The sequence below is a fragment of the Geosmithia morbida genome (assembly GCF_012550715.1).
Source record: "Geosmithia morbida isolate 1262 chromosome Unknown scaffold_0, whole genome shotgun sequence".
Lineage (NCBI taxonomy): Eukaryota > Fungi > Ascomycota > Sordariomycetes > Hypocreales > Bionectriaceae > Geosmithia > Geosmithia morbida.
The window spans coordinates 16,726-43,851 of record NW_023336187.1 but is presented as its reverse complement, the minus strand read 5'-3'; the positions used below and the strand labels follow the sequence as shown (position 1 = coordinate 43,851).

The 27,126-nt window shown below is 55.0% G+C and overlaps 11 protein-coding genes across 11 annotated transcripts in view; 6 read left to right on the top strand and 5 right to left on the bottom strand.

Moving 5' to 3' along the window:
- Window positions 1–1,057: 1,057 nt before the first annotated feature.
- GMORB2_0015 (Cell division control protein 14, SIN component) lies at window positions 1,058–2,172 on the top strand (the record flags this gene model as incomplete). Its single annotated transcript, XM_035462001.1, has 2 exons — window positions 1,058–1,513; window positions 1,633–2,172. 2 exons carry the CDS (start codon window positions 1,058–1,060, stop codon window positions 2,170–2,172), a joined length of 996 nt encoding a protein of 331 aa, XP_035324931.1.
- Window positions 2,173–2,664: 492 nt separating this feature from the next.
- Window positions 2,665–4,490, bottom strand: GMORB2_0014 (indoleamine 2,3-dioxygenase; the record flags this gene model as incomplete). The annotated part of the gene is made up of 2 exons (XM_035462000.1): window positions 2,665–3,671; window positions 4,055–4,490. 2 exons carry the CDS (start codon window positions 4,488–4,490, stop codon window positions 2,665–2,667), a joined length of 1,443 nt encoding a protein of 480 aa, XP_035324930.1.
- Window positions 4,491–5,723: 1,233 nt separating this feature from the next.
- On the bottom strand, window positions 5,724–6,766 carry GMORB2_0013 (uncharacterized protein; the record flags this gene model as incomplete). Its single annotated transcript, XM_035461999.1, has 2 exons — window positions 5,724–6,235; window positions 6,310–6,766. The coding sequence occupies 2 exons, from the start codon at window positions 6,764–6,766 to the stop codon at window positions 5,724–5,726; spliced, it is 969 nt and encodes a 322-aa protein (XP_035324929.1).
- A 768-nt stretch (window positions 6,767–7,534) lies between these two features.
- GMORB2_0012 (uncharacterized protein) lies at window positions 7,535–8,228 on the bottom strand (the record flags this gene model as incomplete). The annotated part of the gene is made up of 2 exons (XM_035461998.1): window positions 7,535–8,078; window positions 8,143–8,228. 2 exons carry the CDS (start codon window positions 8,226–8,228, stop codon window positions 7,535–7,537), a joined length of 630 nt encoding a protein of 209 aa, XP_035324928.1.
- Window positions 8,229–9,658: 1,430 nt separating this feature from the next.
- Window positions 9,659–10,755, top strand: GMORB2_0011 (INO80 complex subunit Ies4; the record flags this gene model as incomplete). The annotated part of the gene is made up of 2 exons (XM_035461997.1): window positions 9,659–10,110; window positions 10,230–10,755. The coding sequence occupies 2 exons, from the start codon at window positions 9,659–9,661 to the stop codon at window positions 10,753–10,755; spliced, it is 978 nt and encodes a 325-aa protein (XP_035324927.1).
- A 2,316-nt stretch (window positions 10,756–13,071) lies between these two features.
- On the top strand, window positions 13,072–15,468 carry GMORB2_0010 (Pfam:RanBPM CRA; the record flags this gene model as incomplete). The annotated part of the gene is made up of 6 exons (XM_035461996.1): window positions 13,072–13,655; window positions 13,715–13,938; window positions 14,042–14,178; window positions 14,231–14,513; window positions 14,583–15,206; window positions 15,335–15,468. Coding segments are annotated over 6 exons (1,986 nt in total), but the record flags the coding sequence as incomplete, so codon positions are not given.
- A 556-nt stretch (window positions 15,469–16,024) lies between these two features.
- Window positions 16,025–17,377, bottom strand: GMORB2_0009 (metaxin; the record flags this gene model as incomplete). The annotated part of the gene is made up of 3 exons (XM_035461995.1): window positions 16,025–16,050; window positions 16,452–16,734; window positions 16,856–17,377. The coding sequence occupies 3 exons, from the start codon at window positions 17,375–17,377 to the stop codon at window positions 16,025–16,027; spliced, it is 831 nt and encodes a 276-aa protein (XP_035324925.1).
- A 2,713-nt stretch (window positions 17,378–20,090) lies between these two features.
- Window positions 20,091–21,942, top strand: GMORB2_0008 (uncharacterized protein; the record flags this gene model as incomplete). Its single annotated transcript, XM_035461994.1, has 4 exons — window positions 20,091–20,573; window positions 20,679–20,747; window positions 21,087–21,269; window positions 21,343–21,942. 4 exons carry the CDS (start codon window positions 20,091–20,093, stop codon window positions 21,940–21,942), a joined length of 1,335 nt encoding a protein of 444 aa, XP_035324924.1.
- Window positions 21,943–24,085: 2,143 nt separating this feature from the next.
- Window positions 24,086–24,331, top strand: GMORB2_0007 (uncharacterized protein; the record flags this gene model as incomplete). The annotated part of the gene is made up of 1 exon (XM_035461993.1): window positions 24,086–24,331. The coding sequence occupies one exon, from the start codon at window positions 24,086–24,088 to the stop codon at window positions 24,329–24,331; it is 246 nt and encodes an 81-aa protein (XP_035324923.1).
- A 729-nt stretch (window positions 24,332–25,060) lies between these two features.
- On the bottom strand, window positions 25,061–25,944 carry GMORB2_0006 (short chain dehydrogenase; the record flags this gene model as incomplete). The annotated part of the gene is made up of 2 exons (XM_035461992.1): window positions 25,061–25,807; window positions 25,915–25,944. The coding sequence occupies 2 exons, from the start codon at window positions 25,942–25,944 to the stop codon at window positions 25,061–25,063; spliced, it is 777 nt and encodes a 258-aa protein (XP_035324922.1).
- Window positions 25,945–26,588: 644 nt separating this feature from the next.
- Window positions 26,589–27,126, top strand: part of GMORB2_0005 (Thiopurine S-methyltransferase (TPMT)) — a gene marked incomplete at both ends in the record, with an annotated part of 1,045 nt that continues 507 nt past the window's right edge. The window contains one exon of the mRNA XM_035461991.1: window positions 26,589–27,071. Coding sequence (XP_035324921.1) covers window positions 26,589–27,071 — 483 coding nt within the window. The remainder of the gene's footprint in view (window positions 27,072–27,126) is intronic.

Genomic DNA, 27,126 nt, shown 5'->3' with positions numbered 1-27,126 from the left:
AGGAGGGCGGTGACGATGATGAGGAGAGGGGGGGAGGGATGGATGGGAACAGATTGGGATTAATAAAGGAGATTGGGATGTCAGGATAGAAAAACAGATCAAGACATCTTGTCCTCTTTTTCAATGGCTTAGTGGCTTGGAGGGTTGGCCGGTGGTGCGGCGTTCAGGTTGACGGGCCGTTGCGCCAGGGGAGGGGGGGGGGGAAGGGGAAGGGGAAGGGGAAGGGAAAGAGGGGGGAGGGTTCCCACATCATGTACATCTCTGCGACTTTTAGGGATCAACATTGTACATATATATATATACATGCGGAGTACCTATACTTGTAATAGTATCACGATGCTTCTGACCCCATGAGGATGGTATCTGTCCTCGTATATGACCATGGATGATTGATGGGCCGATCGATGGTTGATGGGTTACGTATGGTCTTTGTCGATTGGAATGCAAATCATGTGAAGATGGGATTACGGACTTTGTTCCCATACCTCGAACTCGAGTTTGACCAAGAACTGCAGGGTAATCTTTTTTCTTTCTTTTGTCCTTTTTTCTTCCCCCCCCCCCCCCCAAATCGGATCTAAACCCCACAGTCTCTCGTTCCCCCGACAACCAAATCGCTTCCGATAGACGGGTCCTCAGCTTTAAACAAACAATGTTGTACTACAGATTAGTGCGTATTATATAATATCATTGTTTCTATTCATTGCTATAGTAGCTGCATGAATACGCAACCACAACAGCTTTTCTTCCTTTCGCGCCTTTTCTCCATTCCTCCTTCTCTCACTTCTCTTCTTCGTTTCCCTGGAATTTTTTTATTTTTTCATTTTTTCATTTTTTTTCACGCTCGTCTCCATTCCATTCAGTCCTTTTCTCTTCTCTTCTTCTCCTTGTTCGCTTTCTTCTTGCCGATGCAATCATAGCAACAACAATAAACAACGACAACCCCATCCACAACTTGCTTCCTACAAGAGGAACCTTCTTTCTTGTTCTGCGCCGCGCTGGCTCACGGCCATCTGAACCATCTTGACTCCTCTTCTTCTCCATCCTCCACCCCGCCACAATGGAAGCTCTCCTCTCCGTCGCATTCGACAACCTCTCATCCTACAATGGCCCCAAGGTCCGCAAGGGTCTTCGTCAGATCGAGGGTCTGCTAGCCCAGATCTGCCTGTCCAACCCCTCCTCGTCCTCGTCCTCGTCGTCGTCGTCCAGACCGTCGACTAGCGGGTCGTCGTCAGTCTCGCCCGTCTCTCCTTCGTCTTCCGATGCTGCTCCCTCTGGGCGCAAGGACCTCGGCCAGCTCTCGCACGACCCTGCCTTTCGTCAGTTCTTCAAGCTCCAGGAGGGATTCGAGTGGAACGTCGCCATGCGGCTCATCGGCACGCTAGACCGCCTCATGGCCCAGGGGACGGATGGCCAGAACGACCTGCTCATCCTGAGCTCCCTCGACCTCATCCAGGGTATTCTCCTGCTGCATCCCCCCAGCAAGACTCTGTTCTCCCGAGAGCAGAACATGAATGTAAGCTTTGACTCTTGCTTCCCATCCCCTCCCTGTCTAGTCATGATCCTCCGTCACCCCCCCATGACGATTTCCTCCGAACCTCTCCCTTGTGCCTGACATGTATATCCGTCTACAAGCTCCTCCTCGACCTCCTCGAACCCTACAACTGCCCGGCCATCCAGTCGGCCACCCTCCTCACACTCGTCGTCGCCCTCATCGACACCCCACGCAACACGCGCACCTTTGAGGCGCTGGACGGCCTCCTCACCGTCACGTCCCTCTTCAAGTCGCGCTCCACCTCGCGCGAGGTCAAACTCAAGCTCGTCGAGTTCCTCTACTTCTACCTCATGCCCGAGATGCCCTCCATCCCCCGCGCCGAGCAGACGGACTCGCTCCCACACATGCTGCAGCGCAGCCCTAGCAAGTTCGCCGACGCCTTCTCCTCCTCCTCCTCCTCCTCCTCCACCTCCTCGTGCTCCTCGCGCGACTCTTCGGCATCGTTTGGCTCGTCCTCGTCCTCGGCCGGAGGCCCGCACCGTCGCCGCACCGACAGCGACGCCGGCTGCAAGCTGTCCACCGCTGACAAGCAGGAGTTCCTCGGTCGCTACCTCAGCAACGTCGATGACCTGGTCAAGGATCTCGGGAACTACGCTCCCTTTGGCGGCGCCGTCTGCTGAGAGGCAAAGCCCTGAACAGTGCCAACTGAACCCTCTCTATGTAGTGCAGATTTGTATAACCCTTCCCTCTTCTTCTTCTACTGTCTTGGTTCCTTCTTCCCTCTTCTCCTTTTCTTTTTTCTCATATCCTTTCCTCATCTAATTACTCCTCTCCTTCGTCCATCATCTCCTTCGTCTCTTTGCTGTTCAAACCGTTTTTTTCGCTCTACTCGCTTGCTGTGGTAGCTCGTCGGCGTTGGGCATCCTGCTCTTTTTACTTGGTCTTTTTTTTTTTTTTTGCCGGCAAGGGCTGCTTTTTTTTTTTTTTTTTTTTTTTGTTAACCATCTTCTTTACTGTTAAAATCGTCTTTTTGTCTTTTTGCAATGCATTCCCTTTTGCTGTTCTCACGTGTTTCCTCTTGACTAGATTTGACAATGATAGTAACATGAAGCTTTTGCATTCCAAGCCACATCTCCTCTTCTACTACACATGTCTCCTTGACAAGGAAGCCCTCAGCTACGGTTCACCCCCCTTTCGGCGCAGTACTTGTCCACCTCCTTGCGGAGGCTATCACGCTGACGGATGGCGATCTCCATGACGCGCTCGGCCGTGGGGCCCAGGCCCTCGGGGTGCCGCGCCTTGGACCGGGCGTGCACGTCGGCCATGTCGTCCAGCACGGCCCGGAGCTGGTTGGGTAGCCATGTGACGATGGGGCTGCCGCCGGTGGCGGTGGGGTGAGAGGTGCGCTTGAGGATGTACTCGCGCGCGAAGCACCAGTGGCGCCAGCGGAAGTCGCGGACCTGGTCCAGGACCTGGATCCACAGGCTACGAGAGGCGCGGAGCAGGTCCCTCGTGCCGTCGTCGTCGTCGCCGTCGCCATCGTCGGCGCCATCACCGTCCAGGCCGAGCGCGTACTCGCGCAGCTTCAGCTCCAGGGATCTCTCCCTGACGAAGAGGAGGAAGCCCTTGTGGTTGCTGGGGCGGTACTCGCGGAAGTCCCGGAGGATCTCGGTCAGCGGGGTGTCGGGCATCGGCACCTGGAGGAGGTTGTCCATGAGGGGCACCATGGAATCGTTGGCGCCGCTCTCGCCCCGGAACGACAGGGGCTTCCCGTCGTTGAGCCCCTCGTACACCACGCCGTCGGGGAACATGGACTGCGACGTGATGCCGAAGATGAAGGTGCGGAAGCTGGTGTAGGCCATCGGGCTGGACTTGCCCCACATAGTCTCCATGACGGCATTGATCTTCCTGAGGGCCGCCAGGACCGACTCTAACCCGGCATTGAGCCGGGTCCGGCGGCCTGTCGTTGCCCCCGTATCTCTCTCCGCGTCGTTGCCTGCATCGGCGGCGGCGGCGGCAGCGTCGAGACACTGCATCACCCCGGATACCAGGGCGCCAGAGTTCTTGACCATGTCGACGTGCACGAGGACGAAGCCGGCCTCGGACGAGGTGGGGTCTAGACCGTTCTCAAAAGCCCGTATCAGACGGAGGTTGGAGTACTCCATTCCCTTCTTTGGGTCTTGAAGACGGTAGTTGTACAGGGCATAGGAGCCGGCGTACTCCATGAAGGGTTTGAAACCGCAGCTGGGGGGGGTTAAGTGTCAGTGTGTTTTACTTGTACGTAGGTAGTATATGTATATATATATATATACATATAAATATGTATGCATGTATGCATGTATATATATATATGTGTGTGTGTGTGTGTATGTGTGTGTGTGTGCATGCATGCGTGGATGTGTGTATGTATGTGTGGGTGTGTATGTGTGTGTGGGTGTGTATGTGTGTGTGTGGGTGTGTGTAGGATGTTGTGAGTGGTGAAAGATGAAGAAGAAGAAGAAGAAGAAAAGAAGAAGAAAAACACTCACATCTCGGCACACTTAGCAATCGGGAGCGAGATACAAGCAGGCAGCACCTGACGTCCCAGACCGTACGGCTCCCCCTTGATGAAGCGGTGGTGGCACGGCTCGAGGAGATAGGCCGACGCCAGGAACGAGTAGTCGCGGTACAGGGCGTTCATGACCGGCAGGTCGTCCCTATACGCGTCCATCTCGGCGGCCAGGTTGGGGAAGAGACCCCCGTCTATCTCGTCGCCGAGCTTGTACTGCGCCAGGAGCCCTGGCTCGCCACAGGCTGTCTTGACCGGCATCCTCTGCAGGATGGACTCCAGGGCGGAGAACTCGTCGGGCAGGGTGACGATGGGGTCGGCCCGGGGCAGGAATCCACGAGCCTTGGAGACCATGAAGGCGGGGAGGGACTTGTCATGGGGGCGGGGGTCATCCAGGACGTGGAAGGAGTGGGTGGTAGCAGCGTTGGCGGTGGTTCCAAGGGATCCCATCTTATCTGTGTGTGTGTGCGAGAGTGTGTGGTTAAAGGGGTAAGGATGTATGAGTGAGATATGTCTTTTTTTTTTTTTTCACAGGGAATTTCTTATATATCTGAAGGGTGTTGCTTGGGCCTCTCTTGCCATATCAGCTTGACAAAAGAAGAGAGAGGAAGAAGAGAAAAAGAATCAAAATCAAGTTCGTGCGCTCTCGACGCCGCCTATATACCCTCGTGGCCGGAATCGATTCCGGCCATACACACCAAATACGTAGAAGACACGGAGAGGGAAGGGGAAAAAAAAGGGCATCAAGCGGGGACACACTAATATGCACCTGCGAGTCCGTTACGTGATGGAAACCACAGAACAAGAACAAGAGATGCAAGAATGTGACGCCGTACACATAAGAGTCGCGATGTCATGGTTATGATGTTGGATAAGTAAGGCCAAAGGGGGGGGGCGTGTTAGAACAAGGGTCATAGTATATACGGACGAATATCTCTCCTCTCTCCCCCCTTGCTTTCCACCTATGAAACTACCAAATCAAATGGAATAAGTGAAGAGATTTCATTATGAAGAGTAGAAGAAAAAAAGGAGTTGTCATGATTATGAACACAATCGTCGCGTGTGGTTTCCCAAGGGGAAGATGGTAGAGAGAGAAAAAGAGGGAGGGGGGGCCCACAACCGGCCTTCCCGACGTTGCCCGGCCTCGAAAGTGGAGATACAGTGGCCGGAATGGTTCCGGCCTCATCGGCGCCCGCGCCAACTGAACTGAGAGGGAACAAATGTATACGAGCAGGACAGAGATAAGGGGTTTCTGGGTTTCTAAAAGAGGGGTAACGTATTCACACACCGTAAGTTAGGAAGAGGACACTGATTCACATACGCGCAGAAGCTTTGAAAGCCATGAAATTCCTTTCCGTTCCGTCAGAGTATATCCCATACATATCATTCATTTTTCGTCCTCAACCTCGGTGGATCTCATCGATACCGTCACGTCTTTAAACCGCACGAGATATTTGACGAAGGAGAAACACAAAGAAAACCGTTTATTCTTAATCAAGAAAAAGAAACAGACAAATAAATGAACCATCCACAGTGTTATCTGTTGCGTCACCGGGGCGGCGAACCCTGATACGTGACTGCAAACTCTGCACATACAAACACATTATTGCTCAGTTGATTTCCATAGAATCCTTCCAATCGAGATCGTTATTCTTGTTTCCAACATCATCATCCCCCTTCCCCCTAAATACCCCTTTCCAAGATGATCGTGCGGAATCCTCGCTTCTCCATTGCCGCCGTAGAATTTCTCTGCGCTGTGGTGGTCGATACGCCCAGCTCAGGTGATGCCGTGGATGTGACAGTCATCACGGCCGTGCGGTCGGACGACGCCAAGGTAGACGTGACGACTGTAACGTCATCGTTACCACTGGAACCGGTGGCAGTGGCAGTGGAGTAAGACGAGGAGTCGGTCCCGGTATAGTCTTCTTCGTCGCCGTCGTCGGCGGTGGCGGTGGCGGTGGCAGACGCGGCGGCATCGGTTGCCGGATGGGTCGTGAGTGTCCGTGTAAGTGTCACGGTGGTGGTGCGCGTGATGGTCGTGGTGGACCGGTGCCCCAGGCTGGTCGCGACGGCCGTTCCGGAGCTTGTGATGCCGGTGGCAGAAACCGCCATGGCCGCAGCAGAGGCCGCGGAGCCCGTCACGGAAGTAGCGCCTGACTCCAAAGCAGCAGCCACCACGGTGGAAGCAGCAGAGCCTGGTCCATTTATACCATGTTAGCCAAACTTCCCGTGTTCCAGCCACGGGACATGCGCAAGCCCATGCACTCACCTGAACTGGCACCAGCAGTCGTCGTACCACCACTGATAGTAGCCTGTGCCTTGTCAGCATCAACAGAGGTGGAATTGAAGATACTTCCCTCGCTGCCGCCGCTATCACTATCCGTGCCGGCAGCAGCAGCAGCAGCAGCAGTAAGAGACACCGAAGTCGTCGCCGTGACCTCGACACTGCTGCCGTCCTCGTCCTCGCCGAGCAGACTGCCGACCTGGTTCTCGAGGTCCTGCAACTTGGACAGAATATCCTCGAGCTCCGACTCGGCAACATCGACAGAGGACGAGCCGACAGCCCTCCTGACGAGGTTGATGGAGTCGCTCAGGGCAGAAAAGACGCCCACATGGTGGCCGATCCCGTCAGCCGTCTCATCGCTGTCGCGGCTGGCCAGGGAGGCTGGGAGCGGGCCGAGAGGGCTTCCTACGAAGCCGCCGCCGAGAGAGTGGACCAGGGCCATTACTTCAAGTCGTGTGCAGTGGAAATCTGAGGAGATGGAGATGTTGTGAATGAGAGAGTGTCGCCGTGAAGAACTCGTTGGTAGAGTAAATAGAAGAAGGGATACGATAAAAAATTGAATGACAAACGGAGAGTGGGGGAAGGAGTAACCGCCCTCCTGGCCGTCGCTATCATGATCCTTATATAAGAAGGACAAAAGAAAAAGAAAGTTATTTACCACGACGATACTTGCTAGCGGGTAGCAACGCATACCGGCCGTGATGTTGGCCACTCCATGTCTCACAATTTCAACATGATTAGCCCTATCCGCCCTACGTCGCATTCCAGCCGACTACCATCTTCCCGCCTATACAAGGCGTGAATGGCTGCATCGCCGACCGTTGCCCTGGCAAGAACTTGTGAAAACATCCGAGGAGAGACTACCCGTCGTCGTGGCCGGTGACAACGGCTTTCTTCTCTTCCTCTTGTTGTCAGACACTAGCCGTTGGGCTCCCCATGACCCTCTTTCCTCAGCTAGGTTCATCTGTTAGCCACATGATATGAACTGCCGAATTGCGTGTTTACGAACATGCATGCATGAGGTTTGTTTACGAACGTTGAACGCTGATTGGAGATACGTGAAGATCGATGGGACGGTGCGTGCGTGCGCATGCGTGTGAATGATGGCGACGCCCATCTAGACGAGCAGCTCTTAGAGTGCCTCGTCTGACTTAACAGCCTCTCCTAGGGTTACCGCGTCGCTTTTCCTGGCTAGACCGGCCTTGTTGCGTCAGACGACCCTCGTGCCAGCGTTGGTGGTGCCCTGCACATCACTCGCGCTGCCGGCCACAAAAGGCGCCTCGTCGGCGCCGAGGCATATCCCGTCTGGAAGCGTCCAGGAGAGCCTGGCACGCCTGCGGGATGTGCTTGTAGAAGCATCCTCTTTTGCCGTGACGGCTTTGTGGAATGTGAAGTTCCGGCCGGACATGGCCACAGCGGTTACGGCGTTCTCGGCATTGCAGCGCAGCCCAGCTCCTCGGGGCAGGTTATCGCGACGCCGAACCGGTACCTGCGCTTCCGGAGGGCTAGCAGCGCCGGCCCCGTCTCGGGCCACGCCGCCAACCCGGCCTAGTCTCGGAGCAGCGCGTCCGCAGCCTGGCGTATGCAGTCCCTCGTAGGGGACATAAGTCTCGCCCAGGAGGTGGAAGGTGGGCTCGAGTAGCGGTGGCTCTAGGCCCGTCCTTCCAAGGGGGACCCGGACAGCGTCGAGGCGTCCAGAGACTCCACGAGTCGGGGAGGGTGGCCAAGAGGTAGAAGATGACGGCCTCGGGCCGCTAGCCGCCAAGTGCGGCGGTGGACATGTTTGGATTGGATTGGTATGTTCATTGGATTATATACTATGGCGAGGCTGGATTCAGAAGGTGTGAAACGAGGCTGACAGCTGTACGGGTACGTGGGCGATTGCTAAGGCCTCTCCATCGCATGATTTGGCCCGTGTCATTCTTCCATATCAATGCAGGTTGACCATCTCTACTCCGCATTGTCCCGAATGCAGTCAGTGGTATATTAGTAGCGGGATTCTATCGCCGGCGACCCGTCATTCACGGCTGCCCTTTGCGCCATGGGCCATCGTGTATGTACATGTATAGCCGGGTGGGTGCATGTCTGGTGCAGTGGTGTGCACAGGCAAACCGGCGGACCAGCTGCAAGTATAGTGAGTGTTGTAAACCCGAGGGCGAGGGGGAGGGAGGGGCGGTTATGGTACTAATCAATGTCGCTAGTTGGCGTTATTTGCTTTGCAGGGTTTCGCGACGGGGCGACAGCATCCTGATGTAACTTGGTATATTAGGCCATCGTATCTTGGTGGGCAGAAAGATAGAGAGGGCTGGAGGGGAGGAGGGGGCGCATGCACTCTGGACTCGTACCGAGCAAGAGGGCCAAGAGAAGTGAGAGAGAGACGAAACAAGAGGGGGTGGGTGGTGGGTGCCTCAGCCGGTGATATGACGAGAAAAGGGCGGATTTCTCTGGTACGCATTGAGAGAGCATCAACTCGGAGACTAAAGGCCAAAATGGAAAGAACGACCCAGCTATTGAGGAAGGAAGAAGGCAAAGCTCTCACTCTTGCATAAGTTTGTGCACAATGGCTTGTGTAAGCAAGGCTAAACCGCTTCGGGAATGGCGCGGTGAATAAGACGAGCCGGAACCTCACGCAACTCCTTTCAAGGCCGACCGGAGACAGTCGACAGTCTGGGATCAGCCCCATGCCAGCCATGGCCCATGGCCCATGAGAGAAGAAACCTTTTGGCCATTGTGCGCGCACGCGGCCCCAAAATGAGGATGAGACCACCAACAAGGGCCACACACCAACGCAATCCCTCTTTTCTTCTTGCCCTCCGCCCCATCCGCTCAAAAAAATGCCCTCAACCCTTTCTTCTTCCTTCTCCCTCGACACCATCATCACCACCATGAATGTACACTGACCAGCAAACCATCTACCCGCCGCGACGCTCCCCCCCTGACCACCAGCCTCTCGCCTGCCCATCACCACAATCGTCAAATCTTCAAATCCTCCCGACTCGTTAGCGGGACACTTCTGATCCACGGGCTACCAAGCAGGAAACACCCCCCCCCCCCCCCCCCCCCCCCCCCCCAAAGCTACCTCTCGTCTGACCGCTCTGCTCCTCTCTCTGTCTTTCCATCTCCCATCCACAAGTCAAAAAATTTCTCCACGCATCTCGCCCCATCCACCTGAATTCTTTTTTTCCTTTCCTTTCCTCTAATTGACTTCTCCTGCAATACATTCTCTCTACGGGTCTATAACCGAAAACCCCGAACGCGTCTTTCTTTTTTTCTTCCTCTGCCGCCCACACACACACACACACGCACGCACACACACACACAACGCTACACAGAGATGGCACCAACAACGAAACCCGCTGCCGCCGAAGGACGTCGCAAGTCTGGGAGTAGCACTGCCAAGCTGAGCCTAGTCGTCTCGGTCAACGTCGAGCCGTCAAAACTACGCAAACTCCTCGAGGATAAAGACACGCCTGTCTCCGAAGAAGAAGGCTCAGCCACCCCGGCTCCCCAAACCGAAGATGATGTCGACGTCAAGCAGCAGACGCCTGACTCGGCCTCGACGACGCAACCCCCTGCCAACGAGACCAACAACGCTTCCGATTCCAACGCCGCCACGCCCCAGGCCGAGGGTGGCACCCCGGCCCCCCCGGGGGCTATGCCCCCCCCGGCTGACGGTCCTAAGAAGAAGGGCGTCAAGCGCTCGGCTGCCAGTATCAACGGCGGTGCCGGGCCCGATGGTGCCCCGAAGGCGCGTGGAAAGCCTGGCCCCAAGAAGAAGCCCAGACTGTATGTACTTCCCTCATCTCCCTCTATGCATTCCGCATGTCACAGTCTCGCGCCCATAGGACGTGGCTCATGGGTCTGGATGGAACCGAACCGTACTGACCAATGTGTAATACCGGTAGTGATGACGGCACCATCGACCCCACGTCCGGCAACCGCTTATCGGGCATCCACAAGCTAGGCCCCAAGGCCAGCCTGGGCGCCATCAACGCTGGACTCCGCGCCCTCGACCGCTCCGGCAAGCCATGCCGCCGCTGGGCAAGGGGCGGCTTCAGCATCAAGACCTTCACTGGCGTCGTCTGGGGAGTGCCCAGGTGGACTGCTCCGCCTAAGCCTTCGATCTCCGACGTCGATCCGGACGCGTCAGCCGTCCCCTCGGCTGCCGACACCAGCTCCAAGGACAACAAGGATGCCAAGGAGACGACCAACGGCGACGCCACCGCCGACATCACCATCGCCGATGCCACCATGGCGGATGCCACAATGGCCGACACCACCGTTGCCGATGCCGCTGCCGTCGAGGACAGCCAGAGTGCCGTCAACAGCGTCAACAGCAACGGTGGCGGTCCGGACATAGAAATGCTGAGTGCTGCCGATAGTGCTCACGCGTCTTCTCCGGCTCCCGCTACCGTCACGGCGTCCTCATGAACGTCATTCCACTGATTGCTCTATTTTTTTTGTCTTCTTTGTCTTACTCATATATAATACGTTTCTTTTCCGCTTTTTATTTTGGATGGACTGCAATACGTGGCCGGGACCACGTTTGCCATTCAGAGGGACGGCTTTGATTTTCTTCTCGTTTTCACGCGTGGCGCTCTTGCTATTTTTTTTCTTTTCTCGTTGGCCTACGGCAGGGATGTTGATTGGGAAATATTGGGGGACGGGTGGCACAAAAACAAGAGGAGTTGGGGCTTTAGGTTTTTTTTTTACTCTCGTTCTTCTGGTTGTTAGCACCGAGAGTCCAAACCTAGCATGTGTTAGGTTGGTTTCTTATCTTGGTCGTGTAGAGTATATCATTACCTGTATCATGGGAAGGGGGCGGAGTCATAGACGAGTGAGGTCTTCTTTACGAATGGGCAACAGCCAATAAGAAGCATAATTCATGATTCGAACACAAGACGTCTCCGGATGGCTGTATTGTAACCTGATGCTGATATATGAGGATTACCTGGCTTGAGGACACTCTCATACGTACACGGGAGTCATTCACTAGTGAGAGTTTACTTAGTCAGCATCGGAGACGATGGCATCATCCAAGAGAAAAGACAGAGGTCAAAGGGGGGGGGGGGGGGGGGGGGGGGGGGGGGGGGGGGTAGGAGGGGAAAAAGAACGAACCTAGAAAGGTATGGCTTGTTTGTAGTGCCCTCGTGACCACGGTCAGATAACACATCTGGGCGGATAAGGGGGGGGGGGGGGGCGAACATGTGAGGAGAAGGAGAGAGGCACAGCCCACTGTGCTGTTCAGGAAAGAAAACCCGCTAAACGAGAAAGGCTTTACGGAGTGCCCTTGACGAGTTGCTACTGTAGTATCGAATACGACTGCAGATTGCTACTGCTACTGTTACTCCGAGTCGAATGCATGTAGGAGTAGACTGCACTCCGTATGTATATGTAGTAATAACGCTCGTAAAATACTCGTAGGATCAATAGAGTCCCGCACTTAGACTAGCCACGTTGACTCGAGGTGGTGCAGTCTATTGGATATCATGTACGAGTGGAGGGCAGCCCCTCCATGTGCGCCGCATGGCTACTTTTACTTCTCCCAGTGAGTGTCACTTCACCATCACTACCAGACCAGCAGCGCCTCTGCTAAAAGAGGTAGAGAGGGCGAATACATTGTCGTGTTGGCAACCTTTTTTTCTTCTCCCCTGACATCTTCTTTCCCCTCAATTCTCCCTCAGATAGAAAATTGGCCTGTTCAAGTGTGAGCGACGGGAAGAAAGGGAGATCGTGACCTCTTTCTATGTCTTGATGCCGTAATCGAGCGGGTCATAACGTGACGACGGGCTGGCTTCCCTATGCAGCTGCCAACTTGCTTGGGCACAATAAGTCATTCAACCACTGCCCATCGAACCTCTCACTCACTCATTCTTTTTTTTTCTTTCCCCGTTTGCCATCCTTCATTTATTCTTATCTTCTCTCTCTCTCTCTTCACTGCTCTCGGTTCCCCTCGCCCCCGCCGCGTTTCCCCAGATACGACAAGGGCGGACAGATCAAGCAAATTCACACCTTGACGACCTGGAGTGAGTCCCCCGGGGGAAGAAGGTTCCCACTTCTCCACAGAGACACAAGACAGCAGCAGCAAGAACCCCCGTTCTATGCTTGTCTAGACCGTCCTCCCAGAGACTGTCGCCGCTCCAACCCCAGGAAGAGAAATACGCCTCTGCTACGAGAGACACATCCGCAGCCACTGGCGATTGAAAGAGCGAGCCTTGGCAACCTGAGAGAGATTGAGAGCTTCTTCTCCCAAGACAGAAGCTTCCCTCGTCAGCAACCGTCCGCGTCCGTCCCTCTCTCTCTCTCTCTTTTCCACCCCTCTCTCTGCCCTCGAAAGCAGGTAAATCATTTCCCCTTTCCTCTACCCCACTCAGTTCCTTGTCTACTCTCTTCCCTTCTTCTTCTTCTTCTTCTTCTTCTTCCTCTCTGTGTCTCTCTGAAGTCGAAGGAAAAGACATGTCCTCGTCGCCAGGCTCACCTCCGGATTATACAGGCACCACTGCGACGACATCTTGGCCGCTCGGCCCACCCGTCCTGCCCCAGTTCGCCCTCCACCGACCCAACCTCGACACAACCACTTCACCAATCGCAACCGCACCCGGAAGCACCGGTGCTGTACGGCCCGTCCCCGTATTCTCACGACCGCTCCCGGCACGCGCAGTGTCGGACGAACACGGGGCCCCCGATTCCTCCTTCACGACGACGACGACGACGTCATATCACCACCATCCCCACGACGTGTTCACAATGACCACACCCAGCAGACTCTCGTCCTTCGAGACGCTCGTTCCGGGGAGGGCACGTGCCCGGCGCTCGCGGATCCTACCCTCGTCGGCCAACCTCGAGACGGTGCTCTTCCCTGAAGACGCAGATGCCGACCCGGAAGATCGCTTCTTCGTCCCCACATACCTCAGCAACTCGGTCTACATGCAGCAGCTCCACCAGGAACACCTCGACAAGCTGCGCGCCAGGCAGACCAAGAAGCCAACGACGACCAACGGCCACGGTGCCGGCGTACCCACCGACAACGACGACGACGGCACTCTACCACTCGGCTCTCACCGGGGCCTGTCACACACCATCGTCGAGAGGGGTTCTGCCGCCGGCCACGATGGCCAGGAGCCCCTGACGCCGCTGCCGTCGAGGTGGAACAGGGACGACATGTGGGGTGGTCTCGAGATCGACAACAACAATGTGTGCCGGTACACCGGGCCGAAATCGTACCACAGCCGCGACCACGAGGCCTCGGCTGTCCGGGCAAACTACCCCATGCCGCCGCAGTGCGGCATCTACTACTACGAAGTCATGATCCTCGATGGAGACAAGGACGAGTGCGTACTTCCCCCTCATATGATGGAAGCTGTGGGGAGCAGTACTGACAGGTCGATAGCACGACGATTGCCATCGGCTTCGCTACCAAGTCGGCGAGTCTATCACGCCCGGTAGGATGGGAGCCGGAATCATGGGCATATCACGGTGACGACGGCAGGTGCTTCACCGCACAAAATGTGGGTAAGAGTTACGGCCCGGCATTCAGCAAGAGTGACGTGATTGGGTGCGGCGTCAATTTCAAGGATAATACCGCCTTCTTCACCAGGAATGGTCGTATGATGGGTAAGTCCTGCTTTGCCCCAGCTCGCTGACGAGGAAAGAAGGAGTTTGAGAAGGAATCGACTGATTGGCTGACGGTCTGACTGATGAAAAAAAAAATATGCAGGTACTGCCTTCCACGACGTTGCCACTACCGTCAAAGGAAAACTGTACCCGGCCATCAGCCTAAAGAAACCCAGGGAGATGATCAAGGCCAACTTTGGTGAGGAACCATTTGTATTTCGGATAGACGAGATGGCACAGGTGAGCTTCGGACCCGCGCACACGCGCAAACATACAGACCGTCCAAGCACAGACAGCGATGACTTACAGACGTGGACACCGAAAACAGACATATCGCGACGCCATTCTCGAGGACGTCTCCAGGACGAGTACGTCACAGCTGGAGCCCGGCTTGTCGGAGACGGATCTGGTCCAGGCACTGGTGTTGCAGTTTCTCCAGCATGATGGATACGTTGATACGGCGAGGGCGTTTGCCGAGGAGATGAGGACGCAGAAGGCATCGCTCAACATGGACCCGGACGTCAAGGTTGGCGGCGTGAGCATCAAGGATGATGAGGATGCCAACAACCGCCAACGTATGCTTTCCTTACCTCCTGCTCGGTCGCTCGGGCTCATTGAAAGCTGACACGAATGCCTCGAACTAGGAATCCGGAGTGCCGTGTTGGATGGAGACATAGACAAGGCGCTCAAGTACACGCAGGCCTACTATCCGAGGGTACTGTCGAACAACGAGGAGGTATACTTCAAACTCCGATGTCGCAAATTCATCGAGATGGTCCGGCGCGCAGCCGAGATGAACATGACAGCCGAGGAGGAATCCGCTGCCACCAAGCGAAACAGCAACGACGGCGACAAAAACAGCAACAGCGGCCTGCCGTCCTTGTCAAATCCCATCCCCTCGCATAAGATGGACATGGACCTCGACCAAGGTGTTCGGTTGACCGAGGATGAGGACGACGATGACGACGATGACGACGACGACGACGACGACGACGAAGATGAGGGCGAGGGCGAGTTCGAAGATGCAGACGGAAGCGACAAGCTCAACCAGGCTCCTCTCTCGGAGCTGGAGAAGGACATCCTGCTGTACGGGAGGACCCTGCAGGCAGACTTTGTACCCGACGCGCCAAATGCCTACTCGGCTCAGCTCCAGCAGATCTGGGCCCTGATAGCCTACAAGAACCCTCTGCGAGAGCCGAGCGTCAAACATCTTCTCGACCAGCAGGGAAGAGTCCAAGTAGCGGAAGAGCTGAATTCGGCTATTCTATGTGAGTCATACACACACACACACACACACCTCACCAGTCTGCATGATTTGAGCTACGGGAGTAATGTCAGTGTTGAAGTGACAAAGAGAGGAAGAAGAAAACTGACCGAGAGATACACACGAAAACAGCCTCTCTGGGCAAATCGTCACGCGCTGCCATAGAGAAAGTATACGCCCAGACGTCTGTTCTCCTTGATGAGCTGAGAGACGACGGAGGCATCGGAGCCTTCATCTCGATAGACGACGCTTTGGATCAGAGGGCCGTATAGCCGCAAAGAGGAGTCTGTGAACAAGTTTGGCCGTCTCTTTGGCCTTTTATGTTATATCTCTCCCTCTCTCTCCAATCTCTATGCTTTCCTTTCCTCCATTCTGATTTTGGCATTGCTTGGTGTGACCTTTTCTTCTTTTTCTTTGATTCACTCTTCTCCCTTCTAGACGCCCCTCACCTCTTTCACGATTTGTATTCCCCCCCCCCCCCCCCCCCCCCTTTTTTTTTTTTCCCTCCCTCCTTTATCAAATTGTTCCGGGGGGTTTGAAAGGCGCTATATTAGTCCTTTGGGTGATTGATGTATGTAATTTGGAATCGAGACCCTTTTTATATATTTGCAACTTATTTGCAAATGTCTAAACGTTACCCTGCTCTAATAGCAACATCTCTTGACGTTGCCGGATAGATCAACACTCGGATGTTGACGGGAACGTCTACAGATTTGATGCGAATGATGCTCAGATGTGCTTGTAGTGGAGGTACCGGCGTGAAATTAAGAGAGAATTCGGCTATTAACGCATTCGTTTTTTCCTATACTGTTTCTCTTCTATTTATTTGAGCACAGCCGGCCACGGATCTGGCCGGGGGGGCATACAAGTAGTCGTACAATTGTGCATCAAGATTAATGCACGGTTCCCACCCTTCCCCTCACATATATATATATATATATATATATATAATGTATGAAAGAAAAAATTTCATCTCAATCCCTTCCCTTTTATCTGCTTTCGATAACATGTCAAGGTGTGTCAGCCCAGCAGTAGCGATACATTCTCTCCCTGTGGGCGACCAGATTGTCGTATTTCGTCAGAATAGTAGCGAGGCTCTTGTCCTGCCAGACTAGGTCTGCTGCTGGTATACTTGACGACGACGATGGTTTCTCGTTGTTGTTGCTGCTGCTGCTGCTGCTGTTGTTATTGTCATCGTCGCGGCCTAGCACTAGCCAAGTGTAGGAGAAGACGTCGGCGTCAAAGACACCGGGCGAGTCTGGGGTCTGCTGGGCGGAGGCGGCGGCGACGGGGGCGGAAGCGGAGAACCACCGGGCGTCGCCTAGCAGGGCGGACAGGGCCTCTAGGGCGGAGTCGGCGTCGTCGAGGAGCTGCTGTGGGGATATGGAGGGGCGGCGGGTGGTGGAGAGGATCTCGGCCGTGGCGGCGGTGCGGAGCTGCTGCGACAGAGGGTAGGAGAGGAGAGGCGAGGAGGATAGGTATAGTTTGTAGAGGAGCGGTTGGTTAGCTGGGTTTAGGTAGAGGGCGTAAAGCTTGGGATTACAATGTCAGCCGTCTTTTCTTTCACATCCCTTCCCGCTTCTCTTCTCCTCTTCTCCTCTAACTTGGGTAGAGCTGGACATGTGCAGCTGCGGCGATGAAAGGATAACTCACCCAGGCTGGGCGGATAGATTGAGCCATGAGGGATCGGTAGGCGTCGAGGCGCAACGACGCCGACGAGAACGGCTCGTCTACCTGGAGGGTGCGCGATGCGTTACTCTGGGCATACTGGAGGATGGCGTCACCAGTGAGAGGTTTTGATGTGGTGGTGGTGGTGGTGGTGGTGGTGGTGGTGGTGGTGGGTGCCAGGAGGAAAGGGAGTGCGCCCGAGGGAGAGGCGTGGTTGTTGGACGGCACCACGTCGACCTGGACACCGGCTATGCGCAGGACGGCCTGCCACTTGAGGCAGGAAGGGTTGAAGCTGGGCGCGTCGGTCGAGGGGCTGGTCACGTCGGCGAAGACGTGGAGGACCGGCCGTGGCCGCACGCGGTCCGGCGCTCCGCAAGGGAGAGCTTCCGCCTGGTACACAGCTAGGGGGAACAGGTTGAACAGCCTGCGGACGGGGGCTGGGATGGCAAGCCAGTTGCGTTGGGGGGCACCTGAGGCCGCTGCCGGTGCGGTTGCTGCCGCGGTCATGTTTTTCTTTAATCTTACTTTTCTTCCTTCCTCTTTTTGTCTCCTCTCCCTCCTTGTGGGTGGTAGGAATGTGCCTGCGACGGTGAAGTGATATCGGTGTTGGGCTGTAGTACTACCATTTAGTAAGGGCCAGAAAAAAAAGGCCAACGTTCTTGTCGGCGCGCCGCTCGTAACCGCAAGGAAGGCTGTGCTTGAGCTTCAGCCACTCATTGGCTTGGTGGGGCGGGTGTGGCTTGTGGATATTGTGGCTCAACGCGGTTGGTCGGCAGAATACCTAGTATACTGCAGCCTTGGCAGGTAATAAGCCGTTGGGGTAGGCGGTGGGGGAAATGTCAGTTTGTGGGGATACACCACGGAGGATATATGACGGAGAATATTATGACTACCTCTCTCTGTATTCTTATCGAAGGTGAGTATCAACAGATCTTTTTTTTTTTTTTTGCTATAGCTCTTTTCTTTCTCTTATCAGAAAGGGAATTGAAAAAAAAAAATGAAAACGGTTGAAAAATGAGAATTCCTTCTAAATGTAGGTATTCTTGCTCGTGGTTGCCTTATCACCCACGACCATTCGCATCGTTCCTTCCCTGAATGTTCCCTCCCTCAACGATGTCGCGATGCATGCGCAGTGGAAGAAATCGATGGACACGAAAGGAAACTCTGAGAGTCCGAGGTCGCCCTGGATATTCCCCGCTCATTTCCCTCTCTTTTGATTTCTCGGCAGCCCATATACAACTGGCGACAGCCGCATAGCAGTACATCACTCGTCGTTTGACCTTGACGGCAGACCGGCTTACCGACAACATCCGTGTTTTCTTCTTGCTCTATTTGCCCATGCTCTCTCGGTTCGCCAAACGGGCTGCCTTGCATGCCGCAAATAGCCTGCCGCCGGGCTGACAGGATGGCCTTCTACCCCTCATCCAGCATCTAGGAGCTCGTCTACTACTAAAGCCCTTCCTCTCTCACTTCTTCGGTTCCTGTAGAGGTGCGCGCAGCCACAGCATCGAACGGGTGCCCGGCGTAACCAGCAGATGTGGCCTTTGTGCTCAACTTTCAACGGCTACGATGTCATCAAAATACTTGGGTCGCGATGCCTTCACCGTGCTGTGGTTGTGCGGGCTGAACGTGGAACTGAACGCCGCAGTCACAATGTTGGATCTGGAGCGCGAGCTTGAGCCATCCGATTGGCCGCCGGATGGTGACAACGTCTACAGATTCGGTCGAATCGGTCGTCACAACGTCGTCATTGCAAGCTCCCCTCAGCCGGACCCGATGCCTACAACGAAACCCATCATTTTCCAGGCCGTCATTTCCTTTCCTAATCTTCGATTCGCTCTCCTGGTTGGCATTGGGGATGGTATGAGAAAGAAGACTAGCAGCGGTTCAGTAGAGCTGGGCCATGTTGTTCTCAGCGAATCCAGCATCACCTATCCTAGAGTTCCATATGGATCGCCGTATCGACAGCACCAGGACCAGGCGGAAAGCGCCCACTCGCCATCGCCGAGAGTGCTCTTCAAGGGCACACGAGCTCTTGAGGCTCATCGGAAGACGTGGTATCACGAACCTGTTCGAAGAGATGCCCAGAGGTCCCAACCCCATGAAGAGTCCATCCGGCTTCCTACCATCGAAAGACCGGTTGGGAAAGAAAGCTCATCATCAGTGACTGTGCATCGAGGGCCGATATCGTATGGGGACTTTGCGATGATGAGTCCTTCGCCGAGTACCAACTTGGCAGAAAAGCATGGGAACCTATGCTTTCCCGTCAATACAATGGGCCTTCCTATCACTTTCCCGTGCATGGCCATCTGTGGGATCGCCGAGAATTACTGTCACGTTCGCCACAGTGCGTGGAATGGCCATGGGGCAGCTGTGGCGGCCGCCTATGCGCGGCAGCTTGTGCTTCGCCTGCCCGAGGACATCGTTCAAGAGTACGTCCGACTCAAGTTGGCGAGCGAGTACATGTACTTACAACCTTGCCCGGTGAAAGAACTCCGAACGCTAACTTGATTCCAAGAACAAAGTGTGAGTTGATTGCTACCTAGATCTTGTGCCATATATAACAGCCGGGGGGGTCGTGAAATCGTGATTGCTCTCATTCCAGAGGCTGGAGACGCAAGATCAGTTTGCCAAAAACCTACTCTGCTTCGTGAGCATAGTCTACCGCCGGATGATCCCAGTGCAGCTTTTATTACATTATGGAACGCAACGGATTGGAGGGCCCCCGGCGAATGAAGCCAAAGTGTTGAGGGCTCTGAAAGCCCTGAAAGGGCTCTGGTTGGTAAACGATGACCAGTTCTAATGTTACGAAATAGACCCCCTTGTACAGCTGGGGACCCGCAAGTGGCTCATCGTCAACGGGTTGATGGGCTGGTTTTGGAAGGAAGCATCGAAGGCCTCGTCGTATTTTCTCATCCGTGACGGTCCCCACGTCGGAGACAATTATTTTTTTTTACACGCAGACTACCTGCTTGAATATCCAGCGTTTTCGTCAACAGAGAAGGCGGAGATTCTATCGCTGCTGTACGCCATGGTCATCTTCTTCATTGTGTGAACATGGATGGGACGATGCACACGACGTCAGGCGCAGAGCGAAGGATTTCAGCAGAGAGATATGGGGAGCCTCTCACCCCCTCACACTGTCGATTATAGCCAGTCTTGCTACCGCACGTGAGAAGCATACACGCAGGGTCAATAGATGGGCCAGACCAGTTTTGACATGGGGCTTTGCCACTTCTGCGCCGTTTACGGACACTCCATCAGCTCGCTGGAAGACAGGCTGATACCCCAATCCTCCTCGGATATAGATTCCAAAGCAGGCACGCAACCGCCACTCACGCATGGCTTCCTGCTCGGCATCCTCAGCGAAGATTGGCCGTCGGTGCCCTTGAACGGTGTCGGCATCGGTTCGACAGATGGCGACACGGGTTTCAGCACATTTCTCGCCCAGGAGCCCCAATTAGAGGGCTTCAGGAGGCTTCGACAGGACGTCTGGCTCATATCACTTCCCCGGGACGTTCGTCATGTGCTCGTATCCATACACGAGGATAGCATATGGGTGTCACGGGAGCAGGACGTGTCGGTAACCAACGGGATGAAGGCGTGGGTGGAGGATAGCACGGGAATCAAGTGGAACCGGTGGCCCCTGAAGAGACGGAAACGAATGTTGCAGGATGGGGAGACACGGGTGCTGTGGAAGTGCGTGGGTATATCCTCTCCCGCAAGGGCGACAAGACATGCGTAGAGAGAATGGTCCGGAGGGGGGGGGGGACATGGAGAGATAGAGAGAGAGCTAACATCGGTATAGACGTGCGACTCAGAGCAGTGGGAGGAGGTGGCGCTGGAACAAGGCGAAATCGTGGAGAAGATGATGTCTGTCGATCATGAATTTGGAAGTCAGGGAGACGCACCTATGTTGAAGAAGCAGAAAGGGGGGGGAGTGCTCTCGAAGATACGGCTGCTTGCACGAGGACGGGCAGGACAAGGGCAGCCGACGTCATCGGCGGCGAGAAAATACACGCCGCGGGAGAGCTCATCAAGTTTGGGGCAGCAAGAGCAGCGGCAACAGCAAGGAGCCCCCCCCTCCCCCCCCTCCCGCCGGTGGGGCTGGGGCTTCTTCTGGTCCTTCCGGTCCCGATGATGGCGGCGCTGCCGGTGCCGCCACGGGAGAGCAAAACCAGGCGAAAGTGCAAGGGGAAGCTACGCAATCCGATAGCTAGATATCTTTCTGGCGTGCGGGGAGCGTCGCGGGACCTCGACACCGACGCAGGTGGCGGTCAGGCGGCACGCGACCGACTCCGAGGTGTCTGAGGAGCTCCGCAAGTGGTACAGGCTACGGCGGGGTTGGGTGAGGCTGTGGTTCTCCATCTGGCGACTGGAGTACTGCGACGCTGTCAAGGTATGATGGACTGTCGGAGGTCGATTCCATGCTCTGCGTGTACATGTAATATTATGTACACGCGGCTGGGCAGCATCACCAGCAGTACCGGTACGCATCGCTGGCTGCTTTCGGTGTTAGTCCGAGCGGCTGTCGCTGGACCGCATGGTGCGCGACCTCCGAGACCACCCGAGGCACCGGGGCTGCAAGTACAGACCGCGACCGCCGTCGAAAAAGGCGCGGAACCCTCCGATGCGGCCACACCTATTCCACTTCCTGTTCTACACGTGCGCGGAGGCGTGGCCGTGGTCCCTGGTGCGACAGCTGGGCGCGGGGTCGCCGGGTATGGGCAGGGGACGGAGCGGTCAAGCGGATCCCCAAGCGGCAGGCCAGGTTCGGCAGGGACATGACGTGGGCCGATATGGGGAATCGAGACGGTGTGTTCGGTCTCGCCGAGCTACGTGGCGGCATACCACCTGGCGATGCTGGCGGTGCCGTCCGGCACCTGGGGATGGTGGCTGACGGTGCATCCGGGGGACCTGCAGAGTGCGTCGGTGCCGTTGACGGCAGTCCTCGGATCGCCCTCTCTGTTCTGGAGCGGCGCCGGGCATGTTGGCGAGTCAGAATCAGTCGTGGGTACGTGGATCGTGTGTGTATTGACGGGTGTATCGTGGTCGTATCCGGTTTGGGGTGATGATGTCATTATGGGTGAGGAGCTCCGCTCACGACTCTTTTGAATCTGTCCGTCTCAACTTTCTGCTTCTAATTGATCCTATCCTATTTCATCTCATCTCATCTTCATCTATGTATTTGAGTTGATTCATCGTCTCTGAGTCTGGAGTTTACGGGTATACGGGTATGGAGTGTAGCAGCAGTAACAGTAGTAGATTATGTGCATTGACGGGGAGGAGGGAGACGTGGGAAAAGCACGACGAGCGCATGAATCGAATACGTCTGGACAGTACCGGGTACATGTGCGAGCAGACTACGGGTACAACAGGTAGAGAGGAGTGTGGAGTGTGTAGGGGAGATGGGAGGTGATGTTCTCATCCGGTTGCTAGGGTCCAGATGTACTCGTACCGTCCTCGCGGGAAAAACCGGGCAGGGCGATTTACTCGGTACTACTCATCTTGATTCTCTGGCGGACCGTGGGGACCGTGGGGACCGTGGGGACCGTGGGACAGTTGGATGGACCCGTGGTACTCGTGGACTGTCCATGCCAAGAGCCTTTCGTCCGTCCGACCGACTTGTGGTCGGACCGGGGTTCTGCGGCGGATGCCTCGCGGCGGATGAAGGACGGCTAAGACGGGTGGGTCGGATGTGAATCGGGTAGGAGAATCTCTCGCCTGTACATGCGGTACAAGGCAGTACAAGGCCACTGACTAACTACCAGCCATCACCTATCACGCACGTAACCGGCGAAGCAGAGCAGATTCGAGGCGGGGGAGATTTCGTTCGTCATCTGGCGCTTATCCATGCCTAGTATGGATATGGTATATGGTATTGGGAGGGACGTTGTAGAAAGAGTTATACAAGTAGTTTTTTTTTTTTTTTTTTTTTTTGGGGGGGGGGGGGGGGGGGGGGGGGGATTCATATATATATATATATATAATGACTTGATAGGGAGGGAAAACAGAAAAGAAAAAGACCTCAGTCATCGACAATTGACGGGCCCTTTTTTTTTTAAAAAAAAAAAAAAAAAGTTTTATGCGCGCAAAACATATATAGTGGACAGATTGAGAGAAGGGGTGGGGAGGGGACCCGGAATGCCGAGGACCCTTTCAGGAAAAGAAAAAAGAGGGAAAAAAAGAGAGTCTCCATCCGTTAGGCCCTAGAGCAGTCCTTACTCCGTACTCCCGTAGCAGTGTCGCTATCTGTACGAGTATTATCTGGTGGTGTCTTGTCATGTCTTGGCCCTCCCCCCACCATTACATCTGATTACGTAGTTTTGGGGAAATGACTTGAGAATGGAGAGAGAGAGAGAACGACAGCATTGCGGGTAGAAGGGGAGGAGGGAGGGGAGGACAAGGCCAAGAAAAAAAAGAAGAAGAAACCAAAAAGAGGTTACGATTGAATACATCCTGTACAGTTGAGCCCAGTTCCAGCTGATTTTTTCGCGATTGACTGACCTCATCATCATGGGTAACTACGCAGTATCAGTATCAGGGTAGTATACCGTTGTGGTATTAGTATGCACGACGTATGTCCCTCTGAGCGATGAGCCTTCTCCGTCTTTTTTTATTTTTTATTTTTTACTTTTCATTTTATCTCAAATCCCATAGTGGGCAGTAGTATGCTTAGTGCGCCTTGTATTGACACGTCTCGTACGAGTACGGGTATACAAAGTATATATATATATATATAATATTATATTATATACGCTTGACTCGACAACCACCCCACCATCATCACCGACCAAAACACACACACACACACACACCTTGCGTCATTGTGCTTCCCTCCCTCCCCACGCTTCAAACCGCCCTCGACACCAATCAGACGGGGGAAAAAAGGGAGGAAAGAAGAAGAAGAAAGAAAAACCGACATACGCAAGATCAGCTCGATCCCGCAACCTTCCCTTCTCTTTCCCCCCTCTCTTCTTCTTCTCGTCTTCCTTCTCCTGGGGAGGCGACGGGATAGAAAAAAAAAAAGAAAAGACAGACAGACAACTACCTCTGCCTCTCCCACTCTTGTTTGTGGGAAGAGTTGTCGGCTCATCTTTTTTTTTCTTCTTTTCCGAAAGAAGGGAAAGAAAAGGAAGACATTCGACTGCGACAAAAAAAAGAAAAAACCCCATTTCAACTGCGAAGAAGATAGAGAATACCCCCGCTCCGAAAATGAACGCTTCCTCGTCGAACCAGACCAACGGTCTATCCGGACTGTCCACCACATCGGCCTCCTCCTCGTCCCTCGCCTCTCAGAATCAGCAGCACTTCTACCACGCTACTGCTCCTGCTCGGACGACGGCAGCCCAGTCTTCGTCTCTAGACAGTCATCTCAAGGACTTTACTCTTGTCGCCGAGGCTGCCAAGCGCGCTCAGATGGCTGTCATGATTCGTGACTTTGAGGACTGTGGTCTCTGAGCCTTGTCTCTCTCTCTCTCCTCACTTTTCTGCATCTCTGGACTCCTCGACCTCTCGACTCCCCAACATCTTGGTTTTTCGACTTCCCCAACCTTCCGACCTCTCGATTCTTCCTCGTCACTGATTCTTTTTTTTTTCTTCGGCTACGACGGCGCAAATACGGCTCGGCTCGTTTCTTCGAAATTGCTCTCTCGGGTACCAGCGATCTGTCTACGAGTACAGCAACAACAACAACAACAACAACAACAACAACCACCCCTGCATGACTGATTTAGCATCTTCTCTATTCCCTCCTCTTCTTTACTCTCGCACCTCTCACTCAGCCACATGTCTAGTTTTCTCTTCTTCTTTCCTTCCCGAGCTGCTCGATTTTATTCTTTTATGATATTTACCTGGAATACATGAATAGATGAGGAGGATGCTTCCCATACTCATAATCACGCAAAAGCGACCGGATTATAAAGATATGATACGCCATAATAATAACAAATGACCCCTTTTCTTCTCCTTCTCTTTCAGATATTGATGATATACATTCGACTCCTCACAGCTTGGAGACGAGCGATATGCCACCGTCGAGGTTAATCACGGCGCCATTGACGAATGCACTACCGAGGTCAGTCGACGCACCGCAATCATAAGCCTATCGAGGGAGAAACAGGACAGATGGGAAGCAAGGGAGAGGGAGAGAGAGAGAGAGAGAACAGCGAGGGGAAGAGAGGAAGCAGCTCACCCAGCCTTGCTTGCGAGGAACAGAGCCGTGCCGGCAACATCCGACGGCTCACCGATCCTGCCGACCGGCGACTCGGAACGGATGACGTGCCCCATAGCCTCGAGCGTAGCCCTCATCATCTTGGACTCAAAGGGCCCGCAGGCGATGACGTTGCTGGTGACGTGCCGCCGCCCCAGGTCCCTGGCCAGGTGGGCCGACAGGTGGTGCAGGCCGGCCTTGGAGGCCGAGTAGGCGTAGTTGGCCACGGCGGGGACGCGCAGGCCGTCGATGCTGCCGATGTGCACCACGCGCGACGGGTCCGACGCCGTGGCCGCCCTCTCCAGCAGCGGCAGGCACATCTGCGTCAGGGTGAAGGCCCTCTGCAGGTTGAGCGTGAGCACCTTGGCCCAGGCGCTGTCCGGGTACGTGTCCACGTCCGCGCCCCACGTCGCGCCCGCGTTGTTGACCAGGACGTGCAGCCCGCGCGACGGCTCGGCCTCGGCCACCAGCCTCACCAGCCTCTCGCAGTCCTGTATGTGCTGGAGGTCGGCCGGGATGGGGACCACCGTGTTGGGGACCACGGCGCTCGGTCCCGAGGAGGGAGAGGCCGGCCGTGGGAGGAGTCGGTTGAGCTCCGAGGCCGCCTCGTCCAGAGCCTTGGCGTCACGCCCGGCCAGGTAGACCTTTGCCCCGTTGACCACGAAGCCCTCGGCTATCATGCGGCCTATGCCCTTTGCCCCTCCGGTGATGAGGACGACTTTGTCCTGTGTTTGTTGTGCGTTGGTTTCTTTTTCCCCCCTCTTGCGTTACGGGGTTGGGAGAGAAAGAAGGGATTGGATATCGGGAAGGGGGTGGGGATGAGACGGCTTACCTTGACATTGAAGAGTGTTTGAGAGTCCATCATGTATTGAATTTTGTTTTGTTCTGTTTCTTGGTATGACGATGATGATGATGATGATGTCGATGAGAGGGGGGATGAGAGAAGAACGATCCAGAAACAAAGGGTTCAATGGCTTCGCGTACCGAGGTCCTTCCGTTTTGGGACAATACACCGTACAAATCCGTAGGACATCTACAGATTACAGATTACACATCATATTACTACTACATTATCCTCCGTACATATATCGATTATCATACTCACCACCATACCTCTTCTATCTACACTTTACGAGACCTTTTTTCATCTATTTAGAAGAGAACGTCTGTTTTACGTCTCGGAATGTTTCAAGTCCAAAGGAAAACAGCTGAGATGATACATGTATAGATATATAAGCGTATAGAAAAAAAGAAGAAGCCCCCTCCCCCAATAAATCGACTACTCTGATGTCGACATCTCAATCCAACCAGCCGATGACGCCGTTAGACCGGCCAAATCCATCTTTCAAGTTCCCTTTCCCCGCCCCCCCGCCTCCCTGCGCCACACGTGACAATTACAACATATCCCATCTAATCTCTACACCAAAGAACTGAAAGATCGATCCTCGTTCTTCTGTCTCGGTCTGCGTCTCTCTCCGTCCCCCCCCCCCCCCCCCAGATTTAGCAATGTCAGACTCGACCCTCGTACAAGAGGTCTTTGCCGCGCCGGGCCCCACTCCCCCAGGAGACCGGTGGGACGGCCTCTACCGCTCCGGCCACTACAGTTGGGACCGTGACGGGCCCTCCCTCGCCCTGGCGGACCTCCTCGTCCAGAGGAGGGATCTGATCCCCCACCGGACTATCGAGGCCCAGAACCACGGCGCCGCAGACGACGGGTCGTCGCCTCCCACCAGGCCCACGGCCCTGGTCCCCGGGTGCGGGAGGGGTCACGACGTCCTCCTGCTGGCCGAGTTCGGCTACGACGTCTGGGGTCTCGACCTGTCGCCTACCGCCATCGAGCTGGCCAGGGGGGTCGAGAAGGAGAAGGAGAAGGAGAGGGAGGGTGGAGGGAGGGGAAAGCCGTACGGAACTGTCCATTGGCTTGTGGCCGACTTCTTCGACGACGAGTGGTCTGGCGGAAGGACGTTTGATCTCATCTTTGATTATACTGTATGTCCGAACCCCGACCCCCAACCCCCAACCCCCAACCCCCAAACCCCCCCCC